The sequence below is a fragment of the Pezoporus occidentalis genome, unplaced genomic scaffold (genome assembly GCF_034315485.1).
Source record: "Pezoporus occidentalis ecotype Australia unplaced genomic scaffold, CSIRO_AGI_Poc_V1 ctg229, whole genome shotgun sequence".
In the NCBI taxonomy this organism is placed as follows: domain Eukaryota; kingdom Metazoa; phylum Chordata; class Aves; order Psittaciformes; family Psittacidae; genus Pezoporus; species Pezoporus occidentalis.
In genome coordinates, this window is record NW_026914169.1 from 1,095,177 (window position 1) to 1,122,641 (window position 27,465).

The window sequence follows — 27,465 nt, forward strand, 5'->3', positions numbered from 1 at the left end:
GGGGTTATTAGTGACAGGCTCCCTGCCATGCCTTCTCCTAACATAAAGATTAGGAGAGAACATGGGTAGAGTCTGCTTCAGAGTTTTTAAATGCAGCTAAGCCTGCCCAGCCCACCTGGGCTCCCCTGCAGCACTGCTTTCTGCAGCATCTCCCTTCACAGCCCAGTATCAAACATTTGCTTAATTTAAACACAGCTCTGGATCGGTAAATGATGAGCTACCTGCTGGAGGGGTCTGGTCTCCTTAGGAGATAATGTCAAGAGCAGCAATCAGCAGCAGAGAGCAATGGTCTCTCCAAAGGAGATCTCATTAAGTTAATGTCTATTGGAGAGAAGTAGATGATGTGACTTCTCCTCCTCCAGCCCCCGAGGAGCTTTCAGAGATGACAGAACACAGGGAAGGGGGTAAGGCTTTATTAAGCATAGTAAGAATGGACAAGGTAGGGTTGAGTAACTGAGGTACACTGCTGCATCGGCAAACTCTGGCCTAAAACTCTAAAACACTGAAAAAAAAAGCCTGTCCCAGCCAAGATGCTCACCAATTCCCTTTCTGCGTTATCCTAGACATCATGATGGCATTCCTTGGAAAGGAAGACCAGGGAAGAGATGTCACCGGACATGCAGACCTGGGCCAGAAAAGGCAGAGGGAGATGAGGGATACAGAGCACTGCTGGGCAGAGGCAAAGACCTCCTGCAGCACTTTGTTGAAAGGCGTCACCTCAGTTTATAGTGAGGACATCACTCTGAATCTCATGGCTCAGCTGGGTTTGGAGGTCACTCAGTTTCTTCTTCAGGCCAGAGAGTGCAGAAAGAACGATGGTCTCCGGGCGCAGAGAACCGCAGGACTCCACGTTGTAGTAAAACCTGAGGTTACAAGCTGGTGGGTTAAGTCACCATCTGCTCTGTGACGAGGTGCAAAACCAAAAAGCACCTGCTGAGCTGTTCCAGCCTGTCCTGACCCACTGCAGGGAGATCTGCTTGGAATCCCAGCCACCAGCATCATTCACCTCCCCAGCAGCAACAGCCAGCACTGCCCCTCTGCCATTGTCACACCAACTCTTGTGGCTTCACAGGCTGCAGGAGCACTTCTAAGTTTATTTCTGTTCAGGACCATAACCCGTGAGCCAGCACAGAGCCTCACACCAGGGAGTAAGGCTGGCTGCAGGCACCCCTGCAGTGCAAATAACCCAGGAGAGGGGTATCACCAGCAATCACAGCATGAGACACTCACACGGGTGAATAAATGTCTGAAGCCATTTTCCGCTGCAGGCCTCACACTCCACCTAGTGCCGCACTGCCCAGCTTGAGAACACAAACTCGGGACAGCCATCCAATACCTCCCAGAGGGGAAAACCTACCAGGCTTGGGCATATCACCACTTAACTCCATCTTTTACCCTGCTTTTCCGGGAACACCAGGTCCCTGGGCAGGCAAACTTCAGCACAGAGCGAGTACTCCTGCACTGACAAAAGCTGACAACATGGACCCTGCTAGTTACCCCATTCTGCAGCTACAGTAGCATATTCAGCTTCCCACCTCTCTGGCTTCCCATTGGGATCGTAGGGAGCTTGAGCATCCTCCTCATCGATCTCCGAGTACTCACTCTTGGGCCTGGAATCAAAGAGCAGGACAAGTTACCACAGAGCCCACACTCCAGCCTGGCCCCATGGAGCTCAGGCTCTCAGCAGCACTGCTCAGCCCCAGAGTGAACACAGGGGCTGACATCCAGCAGTAATGAAGCACCATGTCCCAGAGAAAAGCTCAGTCTCATGTTGCCCTTTCTGGCTCCTCACTAGTGCCACATAGGCACCTAGTGGTGCTGGAGGATCAGCCCTGCCCTGCCCCAGTTTAGTGAGCCTGTGCAGGGTACTGTGGCTCCATCCACCTACACTGGCACAATTTGGCAGGTGCCTAAAGTGAAGGGACAGTGATGTCTGCAGGGACTTTCTTTATGGAGAAGCCTGGATGCTGGTTTTGGAGCAATCATCTTTTCTTTCTACTTTTCACTTGGCCAGGAAAACACGGGACCACTCCAACACTCAACCTGGGCAGGACAGCTGAGATGGGAAGGTCTGGCCAGCTTGGGCCCAGCAGGAAAAAAATTCTCCTGTATTTGACCTCAGCTACATTAGTGAGCCCCATCCCATGACCTCCACCTCCACCCTTCTACACATGTCACTACCAAAACCACTGCACTACCTGTGCCTCAGCTAGGCCAACACGTCTTTTTCCCCATTGCATCCCTTGGCTTATAGGACATCATACCAGAGAGACTTTTTGGAAGCATTTCCTCCACATAAAAAAAAATTAAAAATCCAAAGCCCTGAGCTATCCGCAAAGCCAGCACAGAAAATTCTGTGCACGCCAAGATCTCCTGCTGGCCTTCCTCTGCCCCAGCAATAGCAAGCAAGGCTGATCTGAGCACCCTGCCATGAGCTGCCTCAAAACTGCACTTCTTCAACAAATCCTGCCTCTGTAACAAATCCTGTCTCTGTAACTGAGAGAGATAGTGTGTCAATACAGCTGGGTGTTCATGTTACTTGCAGAACCACCTATGACTGAAAACAGGACAGAGGTTTCCACCACAGCTGTTTTGAGAGTCCAGCTGTATGCCAACAGCCTCCAAAAGCAACTAGCATGAAAAAACAAACCAAAAGTAACAGCTAGCCTTGGACAGCAGAAGCCTTTGTCTCTGTATTGTCCGCACAGGAATCAGATGAACTTGGAAAGATGGATATATCATCAAGGAACAGAGAGCTCTAATGTCAAGCTTCACAGAATCACAGAATCATATGGGATGGAAGGAACCTCTGGATATCATCCAGTTCAACCCCCTGCTAAGGCAGGGTTGCCTAGAGAAGGTCACACAGGACCCAGGTGGGTCTGGAATGTCTCCAGAGAGGAATACTCCATAATCCACTGGGCAGCCTGTTCCAGGGCTCTGCCACCCTCAATAGAAAGAGGTTCTTCCTCTTGCTGAGGTGAAACTTTCTGTATTTCAGTTTATGGCCATTGCTCCTTGTCCTGTTGCTGAGCACCACTGAAAAGAGTCTGGCACCATCCTCCCAAGATATGATCTACACTGATGAGATGCCCTCTAGGTCTGCTCTTCTGTAGACTAAACAGGCCCAGCTGCTGCAGTCTCTTCTTGCAAGAGAGATGCTCCAGACCCCCCATCATCCTTGTGGCCCCCACTGGACCCTCTCCAGTAGAAATTACAGAATTTTTATAGCACCAAATGAAGCCCAAACGGATTTCAAATTCCAACTTGAAATTCCACATCACAGAGACATTTCTGCTTCTCAAGCATCCAATCCATCTATCAGACCACCAGCTAAACTGTGGGGCAATTTATCTGCTACAAATCATTTGGAAAAAAAAAAAAAAGCCTATCTTGGAATTTCAAAATTATTCAGCTCCACCCCAAAACTGCTTGTGAAAAAGTACAGGCTGGCATGTAAACTCTTGTGACATGCTCCTGTCCACAAAACTGCAAAGCAGCATCCTCCTCCTCCACACTGCACCACCTCATCACAGTCCTTATGGGTTATCTCCCCAACAGCCTGGTCTGTAGCTGGCAGGTCTCAAAATCCAGCTTCAGTCCACATGTACAGCCCATCAATACTAAGGAAGATGCCCACTCCTAGATTTCCAGCACTACCAGCCAGCCTGGTTCCTACTGCAGAATCCAGAGTACCACCCTGACCAAATGCTGAAGGAGCCCAAAACCTGTCACATCTCATCCTCACCCAAACTGCCCTAACCGGACCCACGAACATGCCCTGCAGACCCCATCAAAGCCAAGCAATATTTGCTCCTTCCATCCCAAAAACAGGACTGGGATGGCTGCAGGCAGGTCCCAGCCCACTTCATGCATGTTACGGACTCACCCTCACCTCCACCCTCAGCACCAAAAGGCTTCTCAAGTATCCAGAGTGCAAACCTAGCTACACAGGATCTCCAGGCCAGCTCCTAAGCAGAAAGCCCCTGGCAGTCAGGCTGAGCTGGAAATCCAGGCTAACTGCCCCTCTGGGAAGCGCATTCACAGACAGCTGAGCACGAGGCCATGTTCTGCAATCCATATTCTGTGTAATCCCATGTTCTGGGTCCAAGCACCCAGGTTTAAAATGGGCAACATGGAAGAACAACAGCCTGCCACTTGCCTGCCACTGCCTGCAGTCATTTGCAGAGGCAAATCTGGCAGCAAGAGGAGGAAGACCCGCTGAACCCCTTCTGGCACTCACCTCCTCTCCAGCTGCAGCTCTGCTTCTGCAGACCCTGCACCAAATCCTGCTCATGCACCAAGGTCTCCCTAACCTCTGGCTGTTGCCCTGCTGTTACAGCAGCATATCCACCACCCCTTGTCCCTGCTCACAGCCTGCCTTGGCTAAAGCACCCAGGTCCTCACCCCGCTGCTGGCTGCAGAGTGCTCAATGACAGGATGCCTGCCTGGTGAACACTGGGATGCAGAGCTCAGGTGCGGGGAGAAAAGCTGATGTGTGGAGCTCCACACTCATGGAAAAGTGCCGCTAGGTAAAGTCCTTGCCCTGGCCAAACCAGGGCAGCAGCTTTCCAAGAGCAAAATCATGTAACTTTTAGATGTGCTGCAGCATGGTACCTGTGCAGGATGGTATGTCAGAGCAGAGGAAAGGGCCAGAGAGGAAAACCCTGCTGTCAGAGCTCAGGCTCCAGGAGTTAGGAGATGCATGTGAGAGATCAGAGCCACACACTGGGCTTCCTCAGAGCTGCAAAATCAGGCTTGCAACCTAATGTTATGCTCTTTGCTCTCATAACAACCTCTTCCATCTTGTGTGGATTTATTTCTTCTTTAGACTTTACCCTAGCCTACATGCCACTTGTGCAGGGAAGAAAAAGCAGAAAAAAGTGGTGGGAAAGAATACGAAAGTGAGGTAAAACAGCAGCGACAGCACAGGAGGGGAGATGTATGCAGCTGCAATCAAGGGACTGGCCTTGGTACCCTAACACTGGAGCATAGTCTGTGCAAGGGGAAGTTACAGGCACGCTCATGGTCAGTTGCTGACCCAAATTATCTTTCCCAGTCCCTCCATACATACCACTCTTCTGGTTTGGGGTACACGGTGTGCCTCAGCGCATTGTCTGGGTCATACTCAAAGGCGACACCGGCTGTGGGGTTCCACTTGGCATGCTCCTTGCCAAAGCCCTTCTTGGCATAGGCTCGCAGCCTCAGCTCCTGGCCCTTCCGCAGCTTCACAATGAGGATGTCTGCGGAAAAGCACAAGCATGTTGGAGTAGGCTGCAGAAGAGAAAATAGTGTGCAGGATCACACTAGGCAAAGGATCACAATTCCTTCTTAGTCCCCAGGAAGATGCGACTATCCAATCCAATCGCTTGGATTCTCAGAGGGGCTCATCTGTGTGCCTAGAGTATCTAGGACGCATTCTGCTACGTAAAATAAGAGATGCACAGTCCCCAGCCAACAGCAGACAGAAACCACTTTGCATCTTTGCCATCTCCGAGCTCTCACAAGAGACAGAAGCACCCCCTGACACAGACTTTGGTTTTGGGGATAGCCTTGAAGTGTCATTAAGACAAACTGCTAAGCCCAGCGATGCTGGATTCTCTTCACCAATCTTACCACTGCTCTGCGGTTACATAGCTACTAAAGGAAGAATGAAAGAGCCTGAAAGAAAAACTCATGCCCTCCTCCAGCTCCTCCTCCCTGTGAAAATCACTTACCATCCTGCTCCACATAGTCATTGGGGTCATTGTCTCTGCTCCGAGATGTTACCTGCAGAAGAACAACAAAAGCAAGTGAATTATGGCAAGATCAGCTATTCCCTCCACACCAAGTAGCAGTTGCCTGCAAAAGTTGAAGACTGCAGAGACCCATTCTGGAATGACTTACAAGACCAAATCCAGCCCCCCATATTTAATGGAAATTGGGACAATTCAGGCAGCTGCAGCTACATATGTAACACCCATCTCCAGCAGCCAGCTTGCCTGCTTTCCCTGCCAAGATGGAGTACTCCAGCCTAGCTGCTTGGTTCTGACAAGCACCCAAGACTGCTGGTGTGACACATGGCACTCACTGCACTCAGCCAAAGGGGGCAAGGCACAGTGGGCTACAGCTAGGCTTTAACCAGGCAGGCACTGCCACCAGCCCCAGGCTGAGGTGACATCCAACTCTGGCATCAATAGCGTCTTAAAACATGCCTCTTTGCACCTGTTCTGTTTTGGCTCCACCAGTTCTACTCAAGGCAACTGAGCAAAAGCAGTCTGGCAGCTGTGCCCTGGCACAGGCTCCTCACACCTTGCTGTGCCAAGAATCAAGAACCAGAGGCACTGGGATTGCTGCCAAGCCTTCGAAGAGGCTGCTCCTGTCCGAGCTCTGGCACAAGCAGGCAGGAAGCTGCAGTGACACAGCAGAAGGACACAAGCACACATGCTCCAAGTGCTTCAGACAAGATTGAGGAACAACACTAGAGCATCCAAAGAGTTTGGGATGAGGGGTATGGGATGAAACTTTAGCAAGGCCATGCTGTTTTGACAAGCCACAAGACAGCAAGTGGAGGACAATGAGGAGAAGAAAAGGAGGGCACTGGCACACACTGCTATCTCTACAGATGTAAGTGCTTTGCTCTCCCACTGCAGTTTAAGTGGGGCTTTAGGCAACATGAAACATGCTCAAAGGCTGTGCTTTGTCCACATCCCAAGTGTCTGCCTCAACAGGAACATAGAGAGGGCACTCAATGGCAGGCAGAGGGATTGCACTGACTGGAATGACCCGGGGGTTGTTGGAGATGAGATCACGGGATGTGACGTGACGAGTCTGGTCTTCATTACACCGGACGTCCAGGGTGAACTCTACAGAGCACTCCGGGCAGAACTCATCACACGTGCAATCCTGGAACACATGGGTCAAGACCTTTATGACAAACCTCTCCCATCAAGAAAGCGCTTCCCATCAGATCAGACACCCACCACCATCAAAATAAGCACCCCCATTTTGCTTGACTCACTCTGGAATATTGCATTTTATCCACAATGTCATCACTAGTGAGTGGGATGAGACCTGTAAGAAAAAGAAAATTGTGGGACTGGCCAAGTGAGGCCACAGGAGCACTAATCCTCCTGCCAACACGGCTGGAGGAACAGCAGCCTCCCGCAAAAGGTGCTTCAGTGTCCCTAGACTGATTTCACTCATGACCTTTGCCTTGCTGCACATCCACCCTGCACCCAGCACTCACCCAGCCTGTGCGCAATGAATTCATCATGAAGCACAGAGGAGTTGGCATCTATCTGCACCCAGTCGATGGCTGCAGAGAGGAGAAAGTCACAAGCAGAGTAAGGGAAAGCTTAGGGGAGACCTTGTAACAGTCTTCTAACACCTAATGAAGCTACAAGAAATCTCAAAAAGGTCTTTTTGAGAGAGGCCTGTAGGGATAGGACAAGGGGGAATGGCTTTAACCTGACAGAGGGGACACTGAAATAAGATCTTAGGAAGAAGTTCTTCCCTGTGAGGGTACTTAGGCCCTGGCACAGGGTGCCCAGAGAAGCTGTGGCTGCCCCACCTCTGGCAGTGTTCAAGGCCAGGTTGGACAGGGCTTGGAGCAACCTGCTCCAGTGGAAGGTGTCCCTGCCCATGGCAGGGGTTGGAACTGGATGAGCTTTAAGGTCCCTTCTAACCCAAACCATTCTGGGATTCTCTGAAAATTTCTGTGGGAAAAAGCTGAGGATTTTGTGAGAGCACAGAAAACATTGTGGAGACTGCAGCAAAACTAAGGCAGCCTCTGGTTACACACAGAACAGGCTAAACACAGACGAGGTGAGCTAGAAGCAGCTTGGAACTGCAAGAGGAAAAGGAAGGGAAGCAGTAAGAATGACGGGCCAGCAGCCCACAGGCCTGACTGCAGTACGCGGTACCTATGATGGGGACTTCTGCGATGAACACTCTCCGAATGGAATTCGCCACCCTGAGGGGAAGAAACACCCGTGTTCAGGAATGAGGGGACGCGGAGCTTCGCAGCTCTCCGGCCCGCCTGCACAGCCGCCGGACTAGGCTTTACCTCGGAAACACCGAGAGGCCCGCGCCGTAGGCACTGCAGGACCTGTGCGGGCCTCCCCAGGGACAGGTTCCTGCCGCCCCGCGGCCTTTTCCTCCCCCATGGCCCGAGTCCTCCCCCGGGGCCCGGTTCCTCCCCCGGGGCCCGGCTCTCCCCCTGTCCCGCCCGCACGGCGCTCACGCCAGGTCCGTGTTCTCGATGATGAACTTGACGTTCTCGTCCGTGAGCTCGGTGATGCGCACCGTGGGCTGGTTGGCGTACGGCATGGCCGCTCCCGCCCGCCGCCAGGCCCGGCATGCCCCGCTCCCGCCGGTGCGCCCCCAGAAAGAGTCCGTGCTACCCTGCAGAGTGACTTTATTGGTGCCGGGGAAGGGCCGGGCCCGCTCCCGCGCCGCCGCGTCTCTCCTCACCGGCGCTGGTTCAGCCCCACCAGGTTCTTGATCTGCGGGGCAGAGGGAGAAGCGGGTTCAGTGCTGCTACCCCGGGGCGACGCCCCTCTTCCCAAGGCACGAAGGGTCCTGCCCGGCCCCGAAGGTTTCAGCGCTGCTGGGCAGCAAGTCTGGCCTCAGAAGAGCCGCCTGAGCTCGGTGAGGAGGAGAAAGAAGACTGCTGCGTGCCTGGGACGAAAGGCACCTTCTGTGAACAGCGGTGAACGTAAAAGTGCGGGGGAGAAAGATCACCATGGATCCAGCCACGGGCATTCTATGACCTGAACTTGCTCCCCAGGCAAGGTTTCAGCTTGGCTGTATTTCACTGTGAGGGGTGGTGAGGCGCTGGCACAGGTTGCCCAGAGAAGCTGTGGCTGCTCCACCCCTGGCGGTGTTTAAAGCCAGGCGGGAGGGGGCTTGGAGCAACCTAGTCTAACCACTCTGCTGACTCTATTTTTGTGGCCACACAGACTCTGACAATGAATTTAAGCTTTTGAGAGACTCAGCTTGCTTGTCCATTTTGCAGAGACCTGAAGAGCTCAGTGTACCTGTCCAGCTGTGCACTCACTCCTGTGCAGCACTCTTGGACATGGAATGTTCTGCTAAGGACTTGTGGTCCGTAACAGTTAATATACTGAGATGATTTTGCCCTAAAACAAACTGCCTGTAACCCCCCATCAGAAGCAGCCCAGTTCCTCCTGTTCGTCTGCACAGTGGATCTGCTGATGTACAAGAGCACACATTGACCTTGGGAATGTCTTTAGTGGAGGGTCCACACGCACATGTGAAAGCAGGGAGAGGCTGAGAAACACTGAAGATGTGAAATGATTCCACCGCAGGGGGAAGGAGGTGGGAGAAATTCTTGAGCACTGTTTCATACAGTAAAAATTATTTCTAGTTTATGTTCCAGCCTGTCTTGTAATGATAAATTAGAATGGATTTCTCATAACAAGCAAATCACTTTGCTGCTAAATGCAATGCAAGTTGTCTAAAAATAGAATCACAGGGAGACCCTGAAGCCCTTCAAAACCATTCTTGGGTACAAGAAGGATTGTTCTGTATCCCAGAGGAAAAGCAGCTTCCTCTACATGGACACAAAGCAGTCCAAGATGCTACCAAAAAATGAAAGGATTCTTGGAAGCACACTGCAGTCAACTGGAACAGCTTGAGGAAATCACCCTGCTGTGGCCTGGAGACAGGTGCCACCTCCCAAGTGTCCATGGTGGCATGGGCCTTCCGTCAAGATATCCAGGGCAGGCACTGGCAGAGGAAGAGATCTCTCAAGAAGTGATGTAGAACATTTGCATTTATTCTGATCACTTGTCTCTCATCCCTAAAGCTCACTCTGTAGCTTCAGACTTAAATTTTTATGCTCTATTACAAGTTATTTCACCCCAAAACAGTGAACTAACACCAAACTACCCATAAAATCATCCTTACATGTAGTTACGAGAGATTATTCATTTTCATGCTGTGTTCTAGATTTGGGAGAAAAAACATGCTGAAATTCAGCAAGGAAAGGTAGAGAAATAATTCTGCCCTTACAGCCGTGCATTACTTACAGTAACTGCAGCTCCCATCAGGCCCTGGACAACTGCTTTTCCTGTTGACTGTACCTAGAAGACACAAGGATAACGCCAACCACCTTTTGCTTCCTTTTGCAGTTACACTTGTAGACACACAAGTACAGAGACGTAGTGCACAATAAACATGTATTTACTACGGAAAGGTTTTGACAGAAGCCAAGCACTGCAGACAAGTGATAGCCAGAGATAAGAAACATGGAAGACATTTCCTGGGAATATATGTCTCCAAACCATAAGGCCAGTGTGCACAAAGAAGGCATGTAATTTTACTAGAAAATACATGTCATTTTAATAGAAAATACCTTTTTACTAGAGGATTTATTGCATTTATGCAACCACCCCTCAGTGCAAGGTGGTCTCTCTGCAGCTGAATGGTCTGTGTAACTGGGAAGACAGGTATGTCTGCAGGTGTATCTGGGGAGACGGGGGACGCTGCATGTGTACCCTGCCCGTAACGTTACCTGATCAGCTGCATTGCCCATGCTCATGGCATCAGCTACTCTGTTTTCCAGGAAGCGCCAAGTCTCCTCAAAGTCAGGGGATGAATCCTGCAGCATCACCAGTTCAGTGGTGTTGTAGATGCCAGTGAGTACAGCTCGACGGGTGTACCAGTTAAACTACAAGGGCAGGGAATGAGAGAGAGGGGAAGTTGTGACCTGAATGCAGATCAAGGATACAGCCCACGAAAGCAGACTGGAGAATGGCAAAGGAAAACAGCATTCCAACTGCACATTCCCTTCCCCACTTAACGTGTGTCTCTCTGATGCAGTAGGCCATCAGCCAACACAAACATCTGATAGCACAGCTGCTCCTATAGCATCAGACAGAGGTCAAGTACGGCATCTAAAACTGCTGAACAAGATCTCCAGCACCTGCTGCTGGCTGCAAGGAATCCTCTCTTCCCTGTGTGTGAGCCTGTGTGCACTGAGCCCATCTTTGCTTTACAGATACCTAGTAGGCAATGCAAAGATCTGAGGTGAGAAACAGCTATACTGAGCACTGAGCTACAGTTTGTACCAGATACATGCATGAAGAAAGGGAACAAACAGGGGACAGAAATGTGCAAGATATCACACAGAGATACACCTTTCCCAAATCCTGTCATTGAAATGCCAGTACTGCCTGCTGACTCACTAAATGCATCAGCACATTGCTAGCAGCAGTGCGGTTGGATGTGTTACAACAGGTTACACAATGCAAAGAGGCACAAATAACTTCAACTTTTCAGTTTTTCCAGTTGCACTTGGAACCTCTGGCAGACAACATATATAAATACATTTTAAAATGAGGCTTCCTCTTCATTTGCTGCTATTGCCTCGAAAAAATACTGGGTCTTCCATTCATGACTACAAAGGCCTTGTTTTCAAAAACAAGCTGGATGGAAAGCTCTGCACTGCCTGCACCATGATGAGGGGAAAAACTTGAAGAATGCTGCCACTTCCAGCTTCATCTCTAAGGTGCCCAAGACCAAATGCTTTCTGTTGATTTCTCCTTCTGCTCTGAAAAACCCACCCAAAGAGGTCTCTGAGGCACTCATATACTCTACTGTGCTCCTGGTGTGGTGAGGAGGGGTCCACCACAATTGACACTAAACCCTGTTACTGGGAAAGGAGGGGGGGGCTGAGCACCACAGCTTCCCAAAGGAAACTCATGTAACTGGCACAAAGGTGCCAACAAAAAGACAAACTTTAGAACCTCTCCTAATCCCTGCCTGTGAAGAGATTTTAGAACAGCTCAGTGCAGACACTAACTGACACATCAATTGGACTTTCATAACCCAAAATGGACTTGCAGTTCCTGATGCAGCCACAGTCTTTCACATCTCTTCTGGTTTATTCCTTTAATTTTCGTATCATCTTATTTATTTTTCACTGCAGTAGCTTCTCTTTTATACACAGATAAAAGCAGCTTATTAAAGTACTTTATTAACATGGTTCATTCAGCTTTTCCCCTTTCTCCCTACATCTATATGAATTAAAGTAATTTATTGTTTTAATTAAGTTATAATTTTCTTTCATTTCCTGACAGAAAGATGAAAGTTTTAATAAGCTGATGGTATTTTTGGGTAGGTTCTTTAAAAGTTTTCAAGTCAAATCTGCAAATGCTACTGCTGGTGGAACAGACATGTGACAGAGACACACTGCTCATGCACTGAGTACAGATCAAGGTTTAGGCTGAAAATCACAAGAATTTTGTCTAGGAAGGCAAGACCTTTAATTTGCACTAATCTCATGGGTATTAATTTGCATTTAGTCCTATTGGCTCTTAAAACTCGTTGGAAAAGATCCTTGGGTGCTTCTGAAAATGTCTTTCTCATTCAACAACAGGATAGTTTCAAGAGAGACATGCCCCAATGCCTGCTTCAACCCATCAATTTGCTCAGGTGCTGAGGGGTAGCTCCAGCCAGTCTGTAAAGCACCAGGACTTACATCTGTGGACTGGTCTCCAGCATACTGCCAGATATCATCAATCATGCTGGTGAGGAGGTTAAGGCTGGACGGGATGTTACGTGGGAGCAACAGGATGCTCAGAGCCTGCAAAGGAAACACAGATAAATGGAAGAGATGAAGAGAGAAGGATATAACATTAAGGCAGACCAACAATGCTCTGTTATCTTTGCCCTGCTGCTGTTGACTTGCCTCCAGCTCCCAGTGACAAGTCCTCCCTGCTCTTTTCAGCTTTCCAAGTGGCAGGATTTGTGTGGAATACATGTTGGAACGCTGCAGCAGCTGAGCTCAAACCTTAGCCTGTGCTGGAGCTCCATGCCCCCTGCTCAGCAAGAACCCCACTATGTTTTCTCTCCCAAGCTGCCTCTCCAAGCATGGAAACAGCACAGCCTGAACTGACTCACACTTGCACTGTGCCCCTATGGGCAGGGAGTCAAATTTCTCATTTCTCTGAATTTGACTTTGAACTCAAAGCAGCCACCAAAAGCAGAACAGCCACTCATAATGGCCCTACTGGGATCCTGCAGCCTTTGAACATAGTAACACAAGACCAAGAGAGTCATAAACCACTCACATCCCTCACAAGGCAAGTTATGCTAATCTGGAACAAACCCATGAATTCTGTCTTCTCTCTCTGTAAGGAATGGTGGATGCAGCTGCCCAGAAGCCAGCAGTGATTCTGGACAAGAGGCTGACTTTGCAACAGTCTCTGCAGCCCATGGTTGGGAACTCCTTGCTTGTTACTGTGGCTAAAATTCAATTCCCTTCCCACCCCAGAAAGAACAGCTTGAGACTTAAATCTGAAATTTGAAGCATGGAGCCCTCTCAGTTCACAGATCTGCCCTCAGGTTGTCAAAGTTTTGTCACTTGCATGCTGGGCAAGCAGCTTCCTGCAGCAAAGCAGGAGTTCCGTGTTCCCAGGTGTCAGGTGATATGGGTGCAGCTAGAATAATGCTTCAAGGAGCCTGACTTGCAGTGACACTGCAACAGGACTGAGCAGACATGGCTCATCCCCTGGGATCCCAGATGGTGAGTAATGGAGTGGTTTGCTTTTCCAGAACTGCGAGAAATCGTTGTTCTAAGGACACCTCTAACTGCTTCCTGCCAAGTCTGCTCTCCTCTTGAAGGCTGCAAATCATGTGAAGCCAGTGAGGGTTTCATTTACAACCCTGAACTGCTCTGGTGGAGAGACTACGTTGAAGGTCACAGAGTGTTTAAAATACGAATGAAAAAGGAGACAATCTCGATATTCATTTTATACCTGGGGCCATTTGTCAATATATGGAATCAGCATCCTCAGTCTGGCTTCCACAGCATCCTTCAGGAACTGATCTGTAGGCTTCTTCCTGGGTAAGAAAAAACCCCAAATGTGAAGAATATCCAAATTAAGCTCAATTCTGAACTTGAAAGGTCAATCGCTTGTCTGCCTCAGCAGTAGATATGTGAAGTATTATGGATCCTTCACGCCTTTTGTACAACTCTGTGAGGATGATTTTATTTGGCTAAATTAATTTTTAACTTAAAGTATCTGTGTCCCAGGAGGCCTCTCTGTCTATCCAGTCCCTTTGGCAGAGTTTGCCAAGGAAGATGTCTTTTCATAGCCAATACTCACTCTGCTTCGCCCAACTGCACTAGCTTTTGTTCCTGCTCCAGCAGCTCAGACAGCTTCGTGTTGCACTCAGACACAAAGTGCAGGATCAGGTCACTGCCATCACTGTAAAACATCCCTGCAGCAGCAACAGAGAGACCCAGGCTCTGCAGGGAAGAATGGAGAAGCACAGACCAGGTCATATACTGCTAAGCAGGATCCAGCTGCGAAAAGTGTTTATTTCTTTCGTGAACAAAGTTATATGAATTTAAACAAAGCAACACTGCATTAAAAAGTACTTCACGTACGTTTTCATTTCTTTAGGATCACTACTTTACATTGTGCCTTACTGTAATCCTGACAAGGTTATTCTGTAGTAGCTGGGCCACATTCCATTTGCTGACTGGGTTGCATCACCCAAGAGTATGTGGGGGAAGCATGCAGGCCTGGCTGTCTGGACTTAAGCTTCATCCAGTTTTCAACTGGTTTGTTGCTTCTCTCCCACATACCTTGGCTCCCTTTGCAATGGCTTCTGCAGTCCAGCCATGTTCAGGCACAAACTCCAGCGCTGCTGTGAGGATTCGGTGCTGCAGCTGCTCCTCGCTCTCATAGTCCTCAGACTCCTGGCCGCCCTGGCCAGTGTAACTATGAGAAGGTATTATTACAGTGAGGGAATGTCACCATCAAACACCAGCAACCTGGACTCTGCCACTCACTTGCTGCCACTGCTGTGTGCTGGCATGCTTTTGAGGTCTGCTTAGTATAATTCTCACCTCCTCCTGTAAAATCCTTCCGTTTCCAGGAAAAGGATTCTTAATGAACCTTTGCCATAAGAGAAGAGAAAAATACAGGAGGGCTCAATCTAGGTGCCTACATGAAGATCAACCAGCCTCAGATTACCCCTTCTTTAAAAAAACAAGCTAAACTATAAGCTTTTCCAGCAGGAACTCTACAGTTACAGGAATATGGACAATATTTTGTATGGATTTACAAAAAAATCCAGGACTGAAGTCCTGTGTTTTGCAGACCAGAGAGGTTCCCTCTTGAAAGCAAGTTCCATCCTGTCTCCACATCGGACAGTGGAATTTGCACTGTCTCAGCAAATCAGCTCTCCAGTTGCTGCAGTCTGAGGCTTCATTAACTCTGGATCTCGTTGTCTTCAAGCTTCTATGCAAGTTTCAGGAAACCAAAGTCTATTGGCAGGACAGCACTAGAAATAGCTAGTGAGTTACCTGGGACAACGGCCTTGACATTCCTGCTCAGGCTGGTGATCAGCTGGATGTGAATCGAACTGATGCTGAGAAGACGATGCCAGTGGCTCCTTCTTCTGCTCATCAAAGACACTCCTCAGCACAGCTGAGGCCTGGAGAGCACGCTGTGGTGGGTAGAGCTGGCACTGGAGCGCTGAAAGGGAAGCCAAGGTTCAAATGTCTTTTTCCAATATAAGGAAGCACAGAAAATTAAGATGAAGCAGAGAGCTGCAGTAAACCCAGCTGAAAAGAACAGAAATATGTAGAAAGTGTCTTTTTACACTTCTGAGAAGCATCCCTCTCAGCTGAGCTCACATTTACTTGGTGAAAATAAAGTGAAAATGTTTTGTGAGGTAAAGAACTGTGCAGACGGCACATATAGCAAACAGAAATGAGTTTCCCAGTCTTGAACTGGAAACCAGGCACACAAACATTCCCTGACTGCCCTGCAGCATGACCACTCTCTTTTTTGGTCCCTGACAAAGGGGAGGAATGAGAGAAGTTAAGAGAAAGGCACTGACCCTTGGTAATATCCCAGCAATGTTAACAGACACAACTGAGATCACGACGTGTGCTTCTCAGGTGACTCAAAGGTCACACAGCTCTTGATTACGGCTGCTCTGTGAGAATTTATAATTGAACTGCAATAAGCTTGGGTTGCACAGCCCACACTTAACCACCACCTAACTTCTCCTCAACCCCGCCCCCAGTCCCCTCGAACGCCTTGCGCAGTTTCAGGGCCTGGAAGGTGAAAGAGGCTTCGCTCCCCAAGCATACCCCTGCGGCAGGCTATGTATCTCCAGCCTGCCTGACCAGGGTCCACAGACACCAGCCTCAGGAAGGACCAGACTTAAGCCTGAGCCTGGAGCTGGGGCTGAGGCTGGGCCTGAGGCTGGGCCTTAGGCTGCGCCTGGGAGTAGGCCTAGGCCTGGCGCGACTACACAACCCCGTACCGCCCCCTAGCGGCGCCGCTCCTCTGCCCTTCACATCACCTTCCTCGCTCCGCCCGGCCCCGCCCCGCCCTGCCGCCTGGCCCGGGCCTCGGCCCCGGCCCCGGCCCCGGCCCAGTCACGGTGGCACGAGGACGACCACGCAGTCTCCCCACCCACCGAGCCGCGCTCCCCCCGCCCCTCACCGGCGCGGCCCCGCCAAAGACTCGCCAGCCGTAGGCCTTTCGCCGCCGCCATCTTGGAAGCGGGCAGCAGCGGGATTACGTCACGGCGCCGGGACGCGGCGGTGACGGCGTCAGACCGGGATGACGCGAGGCGAGCTGAGCTGAGCTGAGCTGAGGTAAGTCGTGCGCGGCTTGGGGGACTAGGGACGGGGACCGGGACCGGGACCAGGACCGGGACACCTGCTTGGAGGCCGAGATTACCGTTTTCCCCTTTAAAAAGGATTTCCGGAGGCTGCGCCTGGGCCGGCCGCTGCGGGCGCGCGGGCGGGATGGAGGGGGTGTGTGTCAGGGAATTCCCGTGTGACATTCCTTCGTGGCATTCCCTCCCGTATCTTGTTTTTTAATCTGTTGAAGCTCGCAACCTCCAGTATTATTTGCAGCCCTCTCCTTGCCCTGTTTTGGGCAGTGGTGTGCCTTAAGGGCTGGTAAATGTGTGTGGAATTCAGATAAAGTCTTCTTTATGCTGGGCCCAGCCCTTGGGCCTCCTCCCTGCGTGGCACAAGGTGGTGTAAGGCAGGAGTCCTCTTCGGTGTGGTAAGTGGGCTGGTGTTCTGTTGATGCAGTTTGGGCCCTGGACTGGTATTGAAAGGTCACAACTTGCTGTTGTGGGAGGAAGGTGCATCTTTGAATTCAGCTTTGCCATGTTACCCTAACAGCTTTTGTATCTTTTGAGGTTTTTTGCCATCTTCCTAGGAAACATGGCATTTTAGTAGGATTTATATGTGTGGTTACTAGTGTTACTGGCTGTTGTACTTGCTTAGCTTGTGTTGCATATGTGTGCAAGGCCAACTGGGAGGTACTATAACCAGGAGCTCATAACCAAGATCTTCCATTCCTTAATTGAATGGTGCTGTGGGCTGCATTAGTACAAATTCCTACTAGAGCGGGTCAGACAAGGTGCAGAGTTGTCCTGTTCTGAACATGTTTGCAGTTTCCAGGAGAGAGGGGTCCACCGCACATAGAACCAGAGGAACCGTGGGTCAAAATCCACTCTACACCTGACTGCAGGCAACTGCGTTGAATCTGGCACAGGTACCCATAAGATATGCTTTCATGACAACATGGTGGCAATAAGACACTACCCAGAGTGTGTAATGTAATGACTTCTGGTGACAACTTTACTTACAACAGGCTGTTACAAAGCAAGCATGTGGCTTGTAGCCGATTGAAGGTATATTGGGCAGCTGGTGTGCTCACTTGTGCTCCCTATTCTGTGTGCTTGTGTTAAATGGGAAGGAAAACAGGTTTGTATTGGAGGGGCAGAGTGAAAGAGACTCGGTGATTGTTCCTGTAGCTGGTGCTGCTGTGAGTACAGGTGATTATGACACTGCTAGAGTGTGGATTTTCAGCAGGCTCTGTAAGGAATGCAATTTTTTATAAAATACTGGTGCACACAGGTTTCTCAAAGCTGTCACTGTCTGTTCCCCTCTGTGCAGTTGCTCACACAGTGTCACCCATGAGTCGAGAGTCTCAGTCTGGAATGCTGGGAAGGCTGAAAATTGCTTTTCTTCTTTTCCCCTTATGTGCTGCAGAGGCAGATTCTGCTAGGTCAGGTCCCTCCTGAGTGGGAGAGACAAGGCAGTGTTTAATGTCAAATGGAAACCGTGTTGAGGCACATAGACACTAAGGGGGTGACTGGCGACAGCTGCTGTGGCTTTATTAAGGACAAGTTGTGCCTGGCCAATTTGGTGACCCTCTGTGATGGACCACAGCACTGGTGGATAAGGGAAGAGTGACTGACATCATCTCTGTGGACTTGTACAGTTCAACACTGTCCCACACAACATCCTTGTCTCTAAACTGGAGAGACATGGTATTGATGGATAGACCACCTGGTGAATTGGCTGGGTGGTCGTACTCAGAGGATTGTGGTCAATGGCTCAAGTGGAGATCAGTGACAAGTGGTGTTCCTTGGGGGTCGTAGTTCAACAACTTTATCGCTGATGTGGACAGTGGGATCGAGCACCGTCAGCAAGTTTGTGGTGACACCGAGTTGTGTGGTATGGCTGACACGCTGGAGAAAGGGATGAGATCCAGAGGGACCTGGATAGGTTGGAGAGGTGGGACCATGAGAACCTCATGTAGGTCAGCAAAGCTAAGCGCAAAGTCTCCCCTGGGTCAGGGCAGTCCCAAGCACAGCTACAGGTTGGGGGAGACTGGATGGAGCAGCCCTGAGGAGAAGGATTTGGGGGTGCTGGGTGATAAGAAGCTCGCGATGACCCGGCTCCCCATGACCCGGCTTCATTGTGTGCTTGAACACGGATCCCCCCAGTGTGCTGGGCTGCATCCCAAGAGCATGAGCAGCAGGTTAGGGAGGGGATTCTTCCCCCTCTGCTGTACTCTGGGGAGACCTCCTTGCACTCCTGTGTACAGCTCTGGGGCAGTGACACAAGAGGGACATGGAGCAAGTCCAGAGGAGGCCACAGAGATGCTGAAAGGGCTGGAGCAGCTCTGCTCTGGAGAAAGGCTGAGAGAGCTGGGCTGGTTCAGCCTGGAGAACAGAAGGCTCCATAAGGGGAGACCTTAGAGCGGCTCCAGTGCCTAAAGGGGCTACAAGAAAGCTGGAGAGGGGCTTTGGACAGGGGCCTGTAGGGGCAGGACAAGGGAAATGGCTTTAACCTGACAGAGGGGAGACTGAGATGAGATCTTAGGCAGAAGTTCTTTACTGTGAGGGTGGTGAGGCCCTGGCACAGGTTACCCAGAGAAGCTGTGGCTGCCCCATCTGTGGCAGTGTTCAAGGCCAGGTTGGATGGGGCTTGGAGCAACCTGGTCTAGTGGAAGGTGTCCCTGTCCGTGGCAGGGGGTTGGAACTGGATGAGCTTTGAGGTGCATTCCAGCCCAAACCAGTTTGGGATTCTGTGTTGAAAAAGTTGTTGCTAGTCTGGAAATCCAGAAATGCCGTCCAGAGGGACCTTGACACACTTGTGAGGTGGGTTGATGCCAGCCTTATGAAGTTTAACCATGCCAAGTGCAAGGTCCTACACCTGGGTCGGGTCAATCCCAGGCACAGCTACAGGTTGGGCAGAGAAGAGATTCAGAGCAGCCCTGTGGAGCAGGACATGGGGTGTTGGTCAGTGAGAAACTTAACATGAGCCGGCTTTAGTGTGTGCCAACAGTCCAGAAAGCCAACCGCATCCTGGGCTGCATCAATAGAAGCGTGGCCAGCAGGTGGAAGGAGGTGATCCTGCCCCTCTACTCTAGTCTGCTCTTGTGAGACCTCGCTTGGAGTATTGTGTGCAGTTCTGGTGTCCTCAACAGAAAAAGGACATGGAACTGTTGGAACAAGTCCAGAGGAGGGCCACAAGGATGATCAGGGGACTGGAGCACCTCCCATATGAAGACAGGCTGAGAAAGTTGGGACTGTTCAGCCTGGAGAAGAGAAGGCTGTCTGGAGACCCCATAGCAGCCTTCCAGTATCTAAAAGGGGCCTATAAGGATGCTGGGGAGGGACTGTTCATTAGGGACTGTAGGGGTAGGACAGGGGGTAATGGGTTAAAACTTAAACAGGGGAAGTTTAGATTGGATATAAGGAAGAAGTTCTTCCCTGTTAGGGTGGTGAGGCACTGGAAGGGGTTGACCAGGGAGGTTGTGAATGCTCCATCCCTGGTGGTGTTCAAGGCCAGGTTGGACAGAGCCTTGGGTGATGTGGTTTAGAGTGAGGCATTCCTGCCCATGGCAGGGTGGTTGGAACTACATGATCTTAAGGTCATTTCCAACCCTAACTATTCTGTGATTCTAAATCCTGTGTATGTCTCTATTAAAATCTTTAAGGAAAGCAAGTAAGTTTTTTGTTGTTATTTAGTTTGGTTTGGGGGCATTTTGGGGGGTTTGGTTTGGTTTTTTTTTTAGGCATGGCCTGCAGTCACCCAGCAAACTAGCCCCTTAACTGGAGAGAAACTGAATTATGCCTTTGAGTGTAGCTATTTCTGAATGTTATGTTAATGCTCAGCTTGGGGGAACTCTACTGCCTGTCTACAGAAAATAATCTCCATTTACTAAAAGAAGTCAGTGTTCTGTGATTAAGACTGTCCACAGATGTTCGTGCTGAGCTTGACAATAACCCTTCCTCTGTGTCCCTCCCGACCCGTTGCTGCTGTTAGGTTTGCTTCTGCTGTGGACATGGGGGAGTACGGAGTCGCGCCAGGCCAGCACGTGGCCATCATCTGTGATAGCTCCTCGCCCGCTGAAGCCCTGAAGGATTTGGTGGATAAAATTCAGGCACTGGTGGGAGCTGGTAATCGTGTATCTGTGGAAAATGTCAACCAGCTGTCTCAGTGTAAGAATTAGCTTCATTTTTTATCCTTTCATTAAAGGGAGAGGGTGCTTCTGTTGTGTGAGCTGACATCTCTGGGGTCCCAAAGCAAGAGAGACGTGGAGCTGTTGCAGTGAGTCCAGAGGAGGCCATGAAGATGCTGCAACAGCTGCAGCAGCTCTGTTCTGGAGACAGGCTGAGAGAGCTGGGCTTGTTCAGCCTGGAGAACAGAAGACTCCTTAAGGGGAGACCTTAGAGCAGCTCCAGTGCCTAAAGGTGCTACAGGAAACCTGGAGAGGGGCTTTGGACAAGGGCCTGTAGGGACAGGACAATGGGGAATGGCTTTAACCTGACAGAGGGGAGACTGAGATGAGATCTTGGGAAGAAGTTCTTTCCTGTGAGGGTGGTGAGGCCCTGGCACAGGTTGCCCAGAGAAGCTGTGGCTGCCCCATCTGTGGCAGTGTTCAAGGCCAGGTTGGACAGGGCTTGGAGCAACCTGAGCTAGTCCATGCCAGGGGCATTGGAACTGGATGTGCCGTAAGCTCCCTTCCAACCCAAACTAGTCTGTGATTCTATTTTCTTCCGTGATTTGTAAGTCAGCACTCAGAACAATACTGCTAACTCTTACCACCAGCAGTACAGCAAAGGAAGTGATATACCCTAGTCTTGCTTCCTATGGTGTCTTTAATCAGTTGTTGCTGTTGTACACAAGCATGAGGGATGAGGAGGGAGGTGAAACTGATGTGTTAAGCAAAGGTCTGTGTGTAAATATATAAAATTGAACCGTCTTCCCCCTTCTTGTTTTCCAGCTGCTCACAAGGATTCATTTTTTGACGTGATTCTCTCTGGCATGGTACCAGGCAGTACAGCGCAGCACAGTGCCGAGGTGCTGGCAGAAATAGCCCGGATACTGAAGCCAGGGGGCTGTGTCCTCCTGAAAGAACTGGTGGTTACAGAATCAGGTGAGAGAATCCACATCAGCCTTGTTTTCATGGTAACATAGCAATTCTCATGAGGATTAGGCTGAAATGGAAGGATAGGAACCCTGACTGACCTTCAGCGATGTTCACTCTCTTGACACACTAACTTGAATAGTAAGGCATTTATCCTGTGTTTAACCTGGTAGCCATTGAAGATATTTGCAGTCATTCTTCCCCAGTGAAAATCCTAAAGTGGTTCGGAAAGGACCTTAAAGCTCATCCAGTCCAACCCCCCTGCCACGGGCAGGGACACCTTCCGCTAGACCAGGTTGCTCCAAGGCCCATCTAACCTGGCCTTGAATACTGTCAGGGATGGGGTGCTGATCAAGTTTAGCACTTGATCCTAAACTACCTTAAAAAAGCATGTGATGTTAAATAGGTGCAGATGTTGTGTTTCCAAGGAGCTTCTGAAGTGATTTTAAAAACGGGTGACAAATGCCAGGAGAGGCTGCCCCAGAAGCCAGCTGAGAAATAGGTATCCAGAAAAGGTACAAGTGTTTGGGCTTAAGTTTTAAGAGTAAAACCAGAGCATGTGCCAAGGGGCAGCTGGGGGAGCACAAGAGGAGGTGAACACAAGATTATTTCTCTGTCTTGTACTTGACATGCTTTCAACTTTGCTGGCACAAGGAGCTGGTTCAGGGTGGAAGTGGGAACTAACACACCATGTGGTAAGAAGAGAAGCATCTGTGCTGATGACGTTTGCACTGGCACAATCTGCAGTGCTGAAAAGGGTGGTGTGAGTAGCAGTGGAAACACCGTCTTCAGCTTGGGAAGATTTGCCGATGTTTTGGAGCTAGCAGTGGCTCTGTGGTGCAAGTGGTACCTTAGGGGTAGGGTGGAAGACATCTGGGACACAACTAAGAACGTGCAGATCTGGAGGAGATGAGGTTTCTTTTTTCCAGAGTCAGGCTGCAATTTGGTGGACTAGCAATAAAGAGTAAGTGGGACTACTGAGAGAGGGTGAATGGATTCTGTTCAGCACAATCCTGTGCCCCAGCAAATAAACCTGTAATGAGTTTCTGAAACAGTGAATGTGTAAGAGCTTTTGCCTGCAAGAGCAAGGGTCTTGACTGTTGCTTCTGAATGAAATGTTCATTTAGGAGTCCAAGTTTTGAAAACCTCTTGAGTTGTTCACTTTAATATGTAAAAATATTTTGGGGGAATGTTGTTTGGGTCTTGGGGTGGGTTTTTATCCTTTTTTTGATGAGCGTTAATTGGGTTGAGGAAGGTTCAGGCATATATAGAACAGATCTGAAGTTAGAACAGCTTTGTCACACAGGCTACTACTTTAATGAACAAGCTGCTTGCATTCTCCTGGTTTGCTCCTGTTGTCAGCCAGAAAAGGCCCAGTTTTAAAGCAGAGGTTTGGCTTGAGCAGTTCCTTCTAAAGCTCTTGCTCTTCCAGGTTTCTCAGTGACCTCTATTCTTTTTCTTCCCTTCTCCTACTTCTTGCTTTTGTGTCTTCCAGGAAACAACAGCAGAATCAAGACAGCAGACAAACTCCTCACAGCTCTGACTCTCTCTGGGTTGGTGGAAGTGAAGGAGGTATGTGTGTACTGACCACTTCCAGAAAGTCCCTTGTGATGTAGGTGGTGATTCCTGGGGACTTGCTGGGTGACAAGGTGTTTAGCTACCCTGGTTTACTGTAAATGTGCTTGGCAAAGGTAGTGGTTTTCTGTAGGACTGAAAATAATGATTGTGTTCACTGGATGCTGGATTGGGGCTTCTGCAGTGTGATAACCTAAAATCTTGCATTGCAGCTGCAAAAGGAAGCATTGACCCCAGAGGAGGCTCAGTCAGTCCAAGAGCATTTGGGTTACCAAAGCAATGATCTAATCATTGTTCAGATAGAAGGCAAGAAGCCTAATTTTGAAGTGGGATCCTCAAGTCAGCTCAGGCTTTTCTTTGCCAAGAAACCTGGTGCTTCAGGTAAGGAGTGGCGTGTGCTACATTTCTGATTGCCTGCAAGCACCCCTTGGAAGAGGGAGACAGCTCACCCCAGGAGAGCTACAGTAAAAACCTGTGAACTGGGGCTTTCCGAAGTTGTTTCAGATATTTTCTGGGAGTAGGCAGGGCAAAGGCAGGAGTAACTACTATTTCTTCCTTTGTTCTGGCTCCAGGAAAGCCCTCTGTGGACCCAGCCACTGCCAAGCTGTGGACACTCTCTGCCAATGATATGAACGATGAAGAGATGGTTGGTATCTGGTATAGTTTGTGAGACTTTGCTGCTGTTTCTTGTCTCTCCTTTTGTATTCTAAATAGTTTCAGTCATGCCTTTTGGGAAGCTTTACAACTTACGAGGCATAAAAGCATCCCTAGGGCAAAATACCTCATATTTGAGGTCTTGAAAGCCCAGAGGTGTGGTGAGGGTGGAGGGAAGACACAGGTAAGGGGGCACAGCTACAGCACTCTAATGTTAGTGCTACAGATAGCACCATTTCTTTGGACATAATACAGCAATGGCATTCCCTGCTGACAAATCAGTTTCCTGAGTGTTCTCTTTCATTGTGTTTTGAGGATCTTTTGGACCCTGATGAGCTGTTGGATTCAGAGGATTTGAAAAAGCCAGATCCATTGTCCCTCAGAGCTCCATCCTGCAAAGAAATGGGCAAGAAGAAAGCCTGCAAGAACTGGTCAGTGTTGGAATTAGCATATTGGTGAACCTTTCAACTGTAACATTAAACTCTCAGAGCTGGATGGGTTTTAAAAAGATTGTGGGCAATTTGCTGTTCTTCAGAGCATAATTCTCTTGGTTCATAACTTTTCTTAATTATTTTAATGTAAATCCAAATGCAGTGAGAATTGACTAGCTGCCCCAAAGCTGTTACAAATTACCACACTGATGTGATCAGCAGCCTTCCTGAGGGTGGCTATGCAGTTTGTGCCTTGACTAAAACCCTGGTTTCTCAGATCTGAAGAAGAAAGAGCACACATAGCAAATGCCATACAGCCATTTCCTACTAGTTTAAAGGTGAGGAGTGTGCTTCAACACTTGTTACACAAACTGTGGTGTTGAGGAACAAAGTGAAGGGCAGGAGAGTCCCAGTGTCAGCTGTGTTGTGTGACAGAATGAGGGCTGTTGCATGTGAGTAGGGGTGGAAGGAGTGTTGGTGATTCACAACCTTTAAACAGAAATGTGCAGGTGACTTCTTTATTTTTCTACAGCACATGTGGCCTGGCTGAAGAACTGGAACAGGAGAAGAAGAGCGTACAGCCCAAATCTGCCTGTGGAAATGTAAATAGTAATTTTTGTTTCTATGCTTTGCCAGGGCATGATCTCTAAGAACTGTGCTCTCTAGTGAGTGCTCCCTAGGCTAGCGTACCGCTCCCAGACGCTGCTTGTGCTGCTTCTGCCATTGCGCACACACTCTGCATCACTGCACCTGTCCCTGTGGGAGTCAGAATGAACAGTGAAGCTTCACCTCCCTGCTCCTATGCTCACAGGGCAGGTTACCTTGTGGGAGGGAGCCAGGGGGGATTTGGGGACTGCCCCAGCCCAATATGCAGCCATGTGTGGGCACACTGGCTGGGGGGAAGCTTGCCTAATGTCCTGCACAGCTGTGCTAATACAGCATGCCTTGGGAAGAGGGTAGAAGGGAGGTGTTTTCTGTGCTGACATGCTGAGGAGCTGGAAAAGCCATATTCCAGGGGAAGAGAACTGAAAGTTGCTGCTGGTTACAGAAGGTGCCTTTGTTTCTCTTGGAAGTGCTACCTGGGGGATGCATTTCGCTGTGCCAGCTGCCCTTACCGGGGGATGCCAGCCTTCAAGCCTGGGGAGAAGATCCTCCTGAAAGAGAACCAGCTGCATGATGCCTAACCAAGACATCTCTGGATGTCCCATGAATGACTCCTCTGCTCTTTCATCAGTCTGAGGTTCTTCCTGCAGTCCTTCTCATCCTCTCAAACTCATGCTTTCCAGCCAGTACTTTCTGTGGGAAGGGCACTGTGGGCACTGACACTGCTGTGAGCTCATCACTTGTAGTCAGCCTTGGGATACCTTAATAATCTTCGGTGACAAGTGGCCTCATATGTATTAGACTTCAGCATGTTATGCTTTGTTTTAGCTGGCTTGATTTCATACTGGGACACTGACGATCACAGCATGTCCCACCAGCAGACAGAAGTAGAGACAAGTGTCAGGTTGTGTGTGTGTGACACGACTGTACTTCCCCATGCCCATGTTGTACAGCTTTAATTTGTCCTGATTTTCCCTGATGAATCAGCAGTTCTGGCTCACTCTCAGGGTGGCACTGGGCTCCTGCTCTCTTTGAAATGTGAACCTGCAGTTCCTTGCCATATGAAGGTGGCTCAGCAGCTCCTGTCACAAGCCAGGAGCAGGGAGTGCATTGAGCAGCATGTGCTCAGCAACCTGTCTGAAGTGTGGCCGGCACAATGAATTTCCAAGTGTTTGGGGAGCGTGACCCCATCTATTTCCATCAAAATGACAAAGGCTAAGTCCCACTGAGAAAACTCCTCCCCTTAAAGCAGGGAGCAGATAAAAAAAGATCTGCCTGCTTCTCTCACACCTTTCTGTCCAGTTAAACTGATAACGCAAAGGCAGTCTGAGCCTGCTGCCTCTCTCTGTGGCTACCAAGTCAGTTACCTACAGTGTCCAGTAGGTAAGAACACAGCAGTAATTAACTTCTAGACTATCTGCTTGTACACAGCAAGATACTGAGAACTATTTATTTGTGTGATCAGTGAAGCACCCACGAGGTGCAGGGTGAGGGACTGCTCTGTTTGGGCTGCTCACCAAGAGCGGGAGAGGAGGAAAACTCAATGCTTTTGTCTCTGGGGGATTGCTTTGTTAGGAGCTCTTGCTCTACAGGATGTGAATGCTTCTTCTGCTACCTGAGTTACACACTGATCTCCAGTGGGACCTGGGATGAAAGGCTATGCTGTTCTTGAAATAAAAGTGACTGATAGTAAAATGTTTGTTTTCAGACTAGTGGCTGGGGCATTCCAAGTGTGTCTCTCCTTTTAGTCAGCCTCTCAGTGAGTTCTGGAGCTGTTTAAATGTTGGGTTAACTCTTGGAGTTCTCCATAAACTGTTCCACTGAAAACATGACTCCAGTACATGATGCCCACTGGGAAGAACAGAATGAAGCTGCCCGGGTTAGCTTTCTTACTTGGTCAGGGTTTCAGAAAGAGGCTTTCTCCTTGTTGAGTAAGGAGAAGGCTTGCAGGGAGAGAAGGGAGGAAGCCCTTGAGGTGTGCAAAGCGCCCAGTGTGGCTCTGGAGGCAAGTGCTGCAGTATGAGCTGTGTAGTGTACTTATCTGGGAGCTGGGGGGAATACAAGGGACTGGAGGCAACAGACCCTTCCTCACCCTCCTGCCTCTGTCATCAGTGAGAACAACTGCCAAGGAGACATGATTTTTGTGATAAACCTGTGCAACAAACCTGTTAGTGCTCCTACCTTGTGATCTAAAGAAATGGGTAAAAGCCTCTGTGCACCTATGACCTTTGTGAGTTTATTGCCTTTTTTCAGCCTCCCTGGCAGCAGAAGATTGGATCTCTGCAAGTCTCCATGTGAGAAGTCCCTGATAAAGGCAGCCCTTAACCTGAACTCCACTTTCAGGAGTAAATAAGAGGGAGGAGGCAGCAGCAGAAGCTTTTGTTATACAGTGATTCACCCTGCTGGAATTTAAGTAAGCTGGAAACACTTTCAGATACTGCCAGAGTTCAGCTGATGAAGGTTAAGGCTGTTTAATCTTG

The 27,465-nt window shown here is 49.5% G+C and overlaps 3 protein-coding genes across 6 annotated transcripts; 1 reads left to right on the forward strand and 2 right to left on the reverse strand.

Annotated features, from left to right (window-relative positions):
• Positions 1–419: 419 nt before the first annotated feature.
• Positions 420–8,359, reverse strand: POLR2C (RNA polymerase II subunit C). 2 transcript variants are annotated; one of them, XM_062621275.1, is made up of 9 exons: positions 8,225–8,359; positions 7,905–7,954; positions 7,229–7,297; positions 7,001–7,053; positions 6,757–6,885; positions 5,718–5,769; positions 5,075–5,243; positions 1,536–1,610; positions 420–863 (listed from the first exon to the last, which is right to left on the reverse strand). In XM_062621275.1, the coding sequence occupies exons 1-9, from the start codon at positions 8,308–8,310 to the stop codon at positions 719–721; spliced, it is 828 nt and encodes a 275-aa protein (XP_062477259.1). In that variant the 5' UTR covers positions 8,311–8,359; the 3' UTR covers positions 420–718. The 2 variants fall into 2 exon arrangements, with proteins under 2 accessions (XP_062477259.1, XP_062477260.1); XM_062621276.1 differs by lacking the exon at positions 7,229–7,297.
• Positions 8,360–8,381: 22 nt separating this feature from the next.
• On the reverse strand, positions 8,382–16,545 carry COQ9 (coenzyme Q9). Of its 2 annotated transcripts, none has more exons than XM_062621270.1 (9): positions 16,479–16,545; positions 15,326–15,497; positions 14,603–14,738; positions 14,118–14,260; positions 13,767–13,851; positions 12,488–12,592; positions 10,520–10,675; positions 10,035–10,088; positions 8,382–8,486 (listed from the first exon to the last, which is right to left on the reverse strand). In XM_062621270.1, the coding sequence occupies exons 1-9, from the start codon at positions 16,528–16,530 to the stop codon at positions 8,451–8,453; spliced, it is 939 nt and encodes a 312-aa protein (XP_062477254.1). In that variant the 5' UTR covers positions 16,531–16,545; the 3' UTR covers positions 8,382–8,450. The 2 variants fall into 2 exon arrangements, with proteins under 2 accessions (XP_062477254.1, XP_062477255.1); XM_062621271.1 differs by lacking the exon at positions 8,382–8,486 and adding an exon at positions 8,499–8,627.
• CIAPIN1 (cytokine induced apoptosis inhibitor 1) lies at positions 16,529–26,680 on the forward strand. 2 transcript variants are annotated; one of them, XM_062621273.1, is made up of 9 exons: positions 16,529–16,633; positions 20,618–20,793; positions 21,579–21,731; positions 23,218–23,294; positions 23,510–23,678; positions 23,870–23,943; positions 24,267–24,382; positions 24,915–24,984; positions 25,456–26,680. In XM_062621273.1, the coding sequence occupies exons 2-9, from the start codon at positions 20,637–20,639 to the stop codon at positions 25,564–25,566; spliced, it is 927 nt and encodes a 308-aa protein (XP_062477257.1). In that variant the 5' UTR covers positions 16,529–16,633; positions 20,618–20,636; the 3' UTR covers positions 25,567–26,680. The 2 variants fall into 2 exon arrangements, with proteins under 2 accessions (XP_062477257.1, XP_062477256.1); XM_062621272.1 differs by lacking the exon at positions 16,529–16,633 and having other exon boundaries at positions 20,609–20,793.
• The last annotated feature ends 785 nt before the right edge of the window (positions 26,681–27,465 follow it).

Excerpts from the sequence above, each read along its gene's own strand:
- POLR2C (XM_062621275.1), bottom strand. The coding sequence starts at position 8,310 with ATGCCGTACGCCAACCAGCCCACGGTGCGCATCACCGAGCTCACGGAC. Across the intron at positions 7,955-8,224 it reads ATCGAGAACACGGACCTGGC|GGTGGCGAATTCCATTCGGA; the intron begins GTGAGCGCCGTG and ends TCTTCCCCTCAG. Across the intron at positions 7,054-7,228 it reads ATTCATTGCGCACAGGCTGG|GTCTCATCCCACTCACTAGT; the intron begins GTGAGTGCTGGG and ends TTTTTCTTACAG.
- COQ9 (XM_062621270.1), bottom strand. The coding sequence starts at position 16,530 with ATGGCGGCGGCGAAAGGCCTACGGCTGGCGAGTCTTTGGCGGGGCCGC. Across the intron at positions 14,261-14,602 it reads CCATTGCAAAGGGAGCCAAG|AGCCTGGGTCTCTCTGTTGC; the intron begins GTATGTGGGAGA and ends TCTTCCCTGCAG. Across the intron at positions 12,593-13,766 it reads ATATTGACAAATGGCCCCAG|GCTCTGAGCATCCTGTTGCT; the intron begins GTATAAAATGAA and ends TTTCCTTTGCAG.
- CIAPIN1 (XM_062621273.1), top strand. The coding sequence starts at position 20,637 with ATGGGGGAGTACGGAGTCGCGCCAGGCCAGCACGTGGCCATCATCTGT. Across the intron at positions 20,794-21,578 it reads TGTCAACCAGCTGTCTCAGT|CTGCTCACAAGGATTCATTT; the intron begins GTAAGAATTAGC and ends CTTGTTTTCCAG. Across the intron at positions 23,944-24,266 it reads ATATGAACGATGAAGAGATG|GATCTTTTGGACCCTGATGA; the intron begins GTTGGTATCTGG and ends TTGTGTTTTGAG.